This window comes from Prosopis cineraria, unplaced genomic scaffold (genome assembly GCF_029017545.1).
Source record: "Prosopis cineraria cultivar Desert tree isolate PC_DT_omini unplaced genomic scaffold, ASM2901754v1 PC90, whole genome shotgun sequence".
Classification (NCBI taxonomy): Eukaryota; Viridiplantae; Streptophyta; class Magnoliopsida; order Fabales; family Fabaceae; genus Prosopis; species Prosopis cineraria.
This window is the reverse complement of record NW_026555417.1, coordinates 50,385-57,960: the sequence shown is the minus strand read 5'-3', so window position 1 is coordinate 57,960 and position 7,576 is coordinate 50,385. Positions and strand designations below refer to the sequence as shown.

The 7,576-nt window shown below is 38.5% G+C and overlaps 2 protein-coding genes across 2 annotated transcripts; one reads left to right on the top strand and one right to left on the bottom strand.

Annotated features, from left to right (window-relative positions):
* The first annotated feature begins 324 nt into the window (after positions 1 to 324).
* Positions 325 to 4,533, top strand: LOC129295327 (12-oxophytodienoate reductase 3-like). The gene is made up of 5 exons (XM_054933841.1): positions 325 to 555; positions 716 to 856; positions 1,938 to 2,068; positions 3,070 to 3,252; positions 3,712 to 4,533. The coding sequence occupies exons 1-5, from the start codon at positions 479 to 481 to the stop codon at positions 4,368 to 4,370; spliced, it is 1,191 nt and encodes a 396-aa protein (XP_054789816.1). The 5' UTR covers positions 325 to 478; the 3' UTR covers positions 4,371 to 4,533.
* An 863-nt stretch (positions 4,534 to 5,396) lies between these two features.
* LOC129295330 (probable glucan endo-1,3-beta-glucosidase BG4) lies at positions 5,397 to 7,318 on the bottom strand. The gene is made up of 2 exons (XM_054933848.1): positions 7,242 to 7,318; positions 5,397 to 6,429 (listed from the first exon to the last, which is right to left on the bottom strand). The coding sequence occupies exons 1-2, from the start codon at positions 7,316 to 7,318 to the stop codon at positions 5,397 to 5,399; spliced, it is 1,110 nt and encodes a 369-aa protein (XP_054789823.1).
* Positions 7,319 to 7,576: the final 258 nt, after the last annotated feature.

Genomic DNA, 7,576 nt, shown 5'->3' with positions numbered 1-7,576 from the left:
CCACCACCACTACCACCAGCCGGGGTCCACCTCTGCGTTGATTTCTTTCCACGCTCTCCGTCTTCACCGTCCAAATTCTTAAACCTCACCGAAAAAAAAAAGAAGAACAAATCATAGCTAATCATGTAATTATCCGCGCTCGTTTTGAAAGCCAAAGCCACCAATCCCATTTTAATTCCAAAACAATATTATTAAATTACGCATTACTACATGATAATCGCTTCGCTGTTCGCACTTGGTGCTTTGGGCTGAAAATTTATCACGTGCCGAGCACTAACAAACTTCTTCCTGCGTCCGCGGGTACGCGTCATATACATGTCAAAAGTAGGTCCCTTGCAGGAGTTATATCTGAGAATTGAGATCACTCAAGCGAGAAGTGTTCTACATCTCTGGTGGCTGAATTAGAGAAGCGAATAAGGGATCATTGACTAGCCACTGTAAACAGCAGCGGAGGATCAGAGCTCCGACACACTGAACAATGGCGGAGACTACGACGCAAGGAAGAGCCGCCCTCTTCTCTCCTTACAAGATGTCCAAATTCAATCTCTCTCACAGGTCTCACTTCTTGCTTCCTTCTTTCTCTCTCTATTTTCAGGATTGCTCTGATTTTTCGGGAATAGGGGAGAGAGATCGAGAGCGGATGGATTTGCCAGTGACGAAATTGGCTATGGATTTGTGAGAAATTTACCGAGTTGGTGTTGGTGGGATTGGGCAGGGTGGTGCTAGCGCCGATGACCAGATGCAGGGCTTTGAACTGGATTCCGCAGCCAGCGATGGCGGAGTACTACACGCAGAGGTCAACTCCGGGGGGCTTCCTCATAAGCGAAGGCACCTTGATCTCCCCCACGGCGCCAGGGTAATCCTTGTAATTTTGTGCCCTTTTCGAGGTCTTAATTCAGGACTGTTCGCTGGTAGTGGAATGAATGATGAATGAATACTGGTCAAAAATGGTGTCCAATGAGATGATGATAGACACGTGGCAGGCTTTTGTTCGGTGTGGAACCGCACCTTTATAGTGGGTTATGTTAGGTATCGGTGTCACCCGCACGAACTTTGGCTCTCAGCTGTCCTGTTTGTTTTAGTTTTTTAACAACTATAAGGGGTAAAAACCAAGCTGTAACTTTTAATCTCAATTTTTTTTACACTATCAATATCAATTAGAATGAATTATCAATTTCAATTTAGTTCTAAATTGATTCCTCCAATAGTTTTTTAACTACAAATAGATAATTCTTATAATTTTTTTCTACTTGAAACAATGCAATCTTTATAATTTATTAATTCAGTAAATTGAAATGACTGAATTGTCTGAATGGATAATTAAAATAAAGTTTAGGAATTATATATTTGTTTTCAAAAAAAAAAACAAAAAGTAGTCAGTCCCTTCCTCCCACCCACTAGTCACTAGCCAGGTTCACTAGTAATAAGTAATAACTTATTTTGCTACCTTAAATTTATCATTTAGCAGCCAGGAGCACATTGCATTGATATATTCATTTGACATGTGATAAATGATTTAGTAGTGCCATTGAAAATAAATTAGATATAATAATATTTTTTTATTGGTGTCAAGAGTTCAGGCACTATTTGTGAGCAAGGCTAAGTTTAAAGAAGTGTTATGTATTTTCTTCAAAATCTTACTTCAGTCCTCTCAGTTTTAAAGAAGAAAAATATTGTGTTCCAGCTTCTTTAAAAGGATCAGTTTAACCTTTCTTTCAGATCGATCATTCCTCCAACAATTTACACAAAACTTAATATTTTACTACTCAAACCTGACATTTCACTTCAGTCACAAGATTCATAAATTTGACTTTAAAATTAGTTGAAAGTGCCGTAAAAGAGCAAAATTTAATCATTGGAAAAACAGAAGGATAACGTTACCTTTTTATATAAAAAAGTTACATCATTATATCATATTAAGCGACTTAACTATGCAGATTTCCGCATGTACCTGGCATATATTCAGAAGAGCAGGTTGGGGCATGGAGGAAGATAGTGGACGCTGTCCATGCCAAAGGAAGCGTTTTCTTTTGCCAACTCTGGCATGTTGGTCGAGCTTCTCACATAGGTAATTGCTATTTTATGATCTCTGCCCATTATGTTTGAATCTGTATTATTCTGGGAAGTATGTATACTAACGTATAGATATAGGATATGGCATCGACACAGAAAGAGTGATATGGCATAATTTCAAATATCCCCTTGTGATTTGAAATTGTCACATAATGTCTTTCTTGTCTAGTATGAGTATCTATTGTGTCTCACATGAGTTAAGTGTTTGTGTTTTATATAGATCTTACCAAATCTGTGCATCTAATATTCTAAATATCATGCAAAATTTGTCTAAAGCTGTACTACTCATAAGATTTGAATAGTTTACGTAGGCTTTGTCCAAAGCACAAAGCTTACATATTCTAGATCTTACCAGATCTATCATACATCATAAGGGGTGGCTAGTATGTGACCTTAATATGGGCAGCCTCCCTTGTTTACACTCGATTCTTAATCATAAAATGGTTAAAAAGAATAATTCAAATTTGATCTTTTCTCCAACTGCAAATGAGGCGGAAGAGATTTTGTGAGTAGAGAATAGGCAAAAGAGTTTAGAAGGTGCTACTTTGGACTGAATCTCTTACAGGGGGTAGCTACCTGATCGAATCTCTTGGATATTCGTATTTATTCAAGTTGCTAGCTAGCATTTAAATGGACTAAACAAGTTATAAACACACGTATCCCATTTTAACTGATTTTGATCCATTGAAGTGCACTTAAAAGTGAAGAGAGATAGACTTAGAAGGGGACCTCATTTTTAGTGGGGCCCATTTTTTTGTGTATAATACTTTAGTTGTGGTGCAAATTATGGGATTCAAATCCCATATTAACATGTTATAAATATGGTAGATATTTTATGAAATTATTCTAATAAATAGGTTGAAATTGGATTTTAAATGTGCTTGATTGATTTTGCCAAACTCTGGTTTGACGTCTTGATGATATTTCATATTTATCTTTATTAGTTAGGAGGAGTCAGGACTTATCCTCGTTTTGGCCTTTGTACTTGTGAAACAGTTTATCAGCCCAGAGGGGCCCCGCCTATATCGTCCACTAGCAAACCCATATCAGCGAGGTGGAGAATTCTCTTGCCAGACGGGTCATATGGCGTGTATCCAGAGCCTCGAGCCCTGAAAACTTATGAAATACCAGACATCGTGCAGCATTACCGGCAAGCAGCAGTAAACGCTATTCGAGCAGGTTGGTTTCCCTTCGGTTTAGTTTTAATTATAAACTCACATATAAGAACTCCTTCGCTTGTAAATTGTCATTCCCAACAGTAATGGTCGCCCTAGTCTATCGTTTTAGCTAGTTATTATTTGGTTGGGGACTAAAAATATATACTTTCTTCATCATATGGTCCATTGAGTGATTATGAATAATGCATCTTTTTAATTAAAGGCTTAATAATACCTAACGCGTCAAAAATGTAGTCTTTTTCATGCTCATGGAGGTATGGTCCACATTGGGGAAAGTTAACCCCCTTTAGCTTAATAATGCATACTTATACTATTGGCTTCAAGGAGCACTAAACTAATGAAAAGTCATGTTATAAAGTTCTCACGCGTTTGTTAGTTAGTGTGATTCATTTGATTTTAACGACCCTTTTGGCTGATTCATGCACCGACACATTGATTCAATGCCATGTGACAAAAACAGGTTTTGATGGAATTGAGATTCATGGGGCTCATGGGTACCTTATCGATCAATTCTTAAAAGATGGAATCAACGATCGAACAGATGAATACGGTGGATCACTGGAAAATCGTTGCAGATTCCTAGTGGAGGTGGTCCAAGCAGTGGTTTCTGCAATCGGAGCCGACAGAGTCGCCGTGAGAATCTCACCAGCAATAGACCACCTGGATGCCATGGACTCTGACCCACTCAGGCTTGGATTGGCTGTGGTTGAGAGGCTCAACAAGCTCCAACAAGAGTTAGGCTCAAAGCTTACTTATCTCCACGTGACACAACCTCGATACACTGCATACGGGCAAACAGAGTCAGGCAGGCCTGGTAGTGAAGAAGAAGAAGCTCACTTGATGCGGAACTTGAGGAAGGCTTATCAAGGGACGTTCATGTGCAGCGGTGGATTCACTCGGGACCTGGCAATTGAGGCTGTGGCTCAAGGCGATGCTGACCTCGTATCATTTGGTCGTCTTTACATATCAAATCCAGACCTGGTCCTCAGGCTCAAGGTTAATGCGCCTCTGAACAAGTATAATAGGAAAACTTTCTACACCCAAGATCCTGTTGTGGGATACACAGATTACCCCTTCTTGAACCAAGAAAGTGGGCCTAAATCACTCTCGCGTCTTTAATTGCTCTTCTTGTTTCGGGTGTTGTTTATATTATTGCATGATTGCAATCCACGAAACTTGTCGAAGGGTTCAATCCCTTGCTCCAGCTTTTGTGGATATATATATATATATATTTTATATATTGAAACTGGTAATTATAAAAATGGTCCCGACTATTTCGTTATTATCTTTTCTTTTCTTTTTTTTTTTTTGCAACTTTTGTTTTGACTGCCCCTTCGTTTGAATGATCGACAGAAAACTAGGAAATTGCCCGTGTAATCAAAGAAATTGCCACTGCATTTTATTTGGGGCCTGATAGGCTTCTGCGTAGAAATTTTTGGAGAAGGTTTGAGAAGACTTTGAGTTCTGACGATGAGGAGGTTTCCCGCCTATTGATGCATATGCTATTTCTTACCTTGATAAATCACGATAATTAGATATTATAAATTAAATGAAAAAAACTCAAGGGTAAATACTTTTAGAGGTGCAAAAATATAAGGCGAGCCGGCGAGCTCTACCAAATCATCATTCCTGTTTATCGATTGGGCCACTGATCTTCAAATGCCAGGGCCTACTATGTTTTCGTAAAACCAAACAAGGCCTTCAACAAAATAATAGAAGTATCTATCAGCCACCATCGTCATCATAATCAATATATTATATAAAATCAAATAATCAAATAAATTATCATGATCTCCCACATAAAATTCCAAAAGTAACCTACTTTTCTCTAGTGCCTAGAGAGAAATTGTTAGGTAGGTCAGGCATTTATTCATTAAGAGCACAACATTACGATGGCATTAAAAATAAATTTATTTTGACATGAATGATAATATAAAAAAATAATAAATTAAATATGCATTTTATTATAAAAATAAAATTAATTAAAATATTATCAGATAATACTTTATTTAAATGATTTGAAGTATTTTAACTAAAAATATTATAAATGATGTGGTACTTTATTAAAAATTTTTTAGGACCTAGGGGCTAAGTTAATGCTTATGATTACTGCTATAACTACAATTAAGGATCATGAAGCCACTTCTAATGCGAAACAGGGAAAACTGGATAAACAGGTCGCATGTTGGGATAGAACAGTCCGAAATGTTGCTCCACACCAGCAGGCTTAAGATTCTCATTGAACATGGCAAACACAAAACCTTCGATGAAAGCTTCAGGTCTCTTTGGTGTTCCTGCCTGGGAAGCAATGCGTCTCACAAAGTTCTGATTGTAAGTAGCAGCCATTGATACAGTTGTGAGGTCGCCATTACCACCAGAAGGCCAGCCACTCTCAGACACCACAACGTCCACGTCAGCAACCCCCACTTTTTCCATCGCCCAGAAAAACGCATCTATCATAGCATCAAGCATGTTGGAATACCCAAAGCTTCCGTCCTGAACCACCACGTCCTTCGCATTGAACTGAGCATAGTCCAACCGTATGTTTCGAGGGTCAGACGCATATGCAAAATATGGATACAAATTAACCAGAAGAGGATTCGCTTGAGCTGACAGGAACCCCAGAATCCCAGTCATAACCTCTCTTGATTGGTCTGAGAAGACAGAGAGCGAAGGCGGATACGAAGTCCCCAAGACAGAGATAGGCACCGAGGTGGTCACAGAAATGCCACTTAAATGAAAAGTATCGAGTATGCTTTGAAGATTCTGCATCACTGCCAGCACGTAGTTAGCCAGATTCCCAGGAACCACCTCGTTTCCGACGACAATAAAACGAAAGACAATGTCCTGAGAGTATGGTTCTACGTAGGTTGCGAACCACTTGTTCACGGCTTCGATATTAGCGGCCATGGCTGGCAGATCCTCGTTTCGAATGCCGAGAGTAAGATCAATGTTGGTGTTTCTGAGGGCGTCAAGAACGGCTGCGTCAGGGTCAAATAGCCTCACCTTGGTTATGCCGTTCTTCTGGTAGAGTTGGACAACCTCGGCCGGAGGTGGCAGGTTGTCTCCTAGTCTTCCGTAGTTAACACCAATAGCAATGAACGCATCTGCGCTTGCTGCTAAAGCACTCAAGGCAAGAACAATTTGAATCAGTGTCATCATTCTGTCCACAAAAGCCCTGCAAAAAAAAAAAAAAAGGTTAATTAGTACTTCGCCCATATACAGTGTTTCAGGGGCAAAACGGTACACTTCACAGTATTAATGATAAAATAAATAAAAAGTAGATATTGACTGGCCATTACATATATAAATCCTTGATTATATTTAATTATTCGAGCAAGTAGAGCGAACCATTGACAAATTTGACAGCACAAGCAGCCTTTAATTAATTATAATGCTATTAGATTTGCTTCCTTTTGGCTTTGATGCCGTAAAGCTTCGTACTTGTTTGTCTTTATCAATATAAACTTCTTTCGTGTAAAAGGTGTCGAAAAAAGCTCTCATAAATTAAAAACTACAGAAACGGAAACCTGAGAAAAAAACACATACATGAAGCTTTATATTTGTGCTAACCAGTCAAAAACAAGAAGAGGAAAGGAAATAAAGAAATTGGATTCCAGTAGCTTACAGATTTGAAGGTATTGCTGAATAGAAGATGAACTGTTCTCAGTGCCGGTCTTTATACAAAACAAGTTGTGTGTAGTATTCCTTCCTCGGGCTTTATATATGGACATACATATTTTGATACACGAACTCTTATTCTACCTTTGGTTTCCTGATTCGGAGAAGATTTGTTTCCTTTTTTAATGTGAATTCTTCAGTAAGTTACTCATCATCAGTTTGCCGTGTTTCAGATATACTAGGAAACTTTCACTAAAATGGAAATTAATTGCTTTCAAACTTCTGAGGTACAGATATTCCTCTATATATCCTCGGTCATGAACGAGTTTCCTTTTTTCTTGGCCCACCATTGATCATGAATCTTCTTACATTATTCCGTCATTCGCTTCTTCAATGACAATTCTCAGTCTTTGATATGATGAATACTTGCCGCTTGTAGCCCGCATTAGCTTTAGTAACGAAATTCTTGGGAATTGTTTGTCAGATCAAAATATCACGATACAGATGATGTCGTTTCGCTAGGAAGGTTTGCTATGTTCTTTTTTAATACGATGTTATTATCAAGAAAGTGTCCTTTCTTGGGCTGCACTGACGCTATCCCTATTTGGGCCGACCACGATTTTCCTTTATTTAATCATAAAAAAAATATTATAACTTGCAAGGCAATTGAAATTTGTGTACAGATTTTCACTAAATTAAGTACT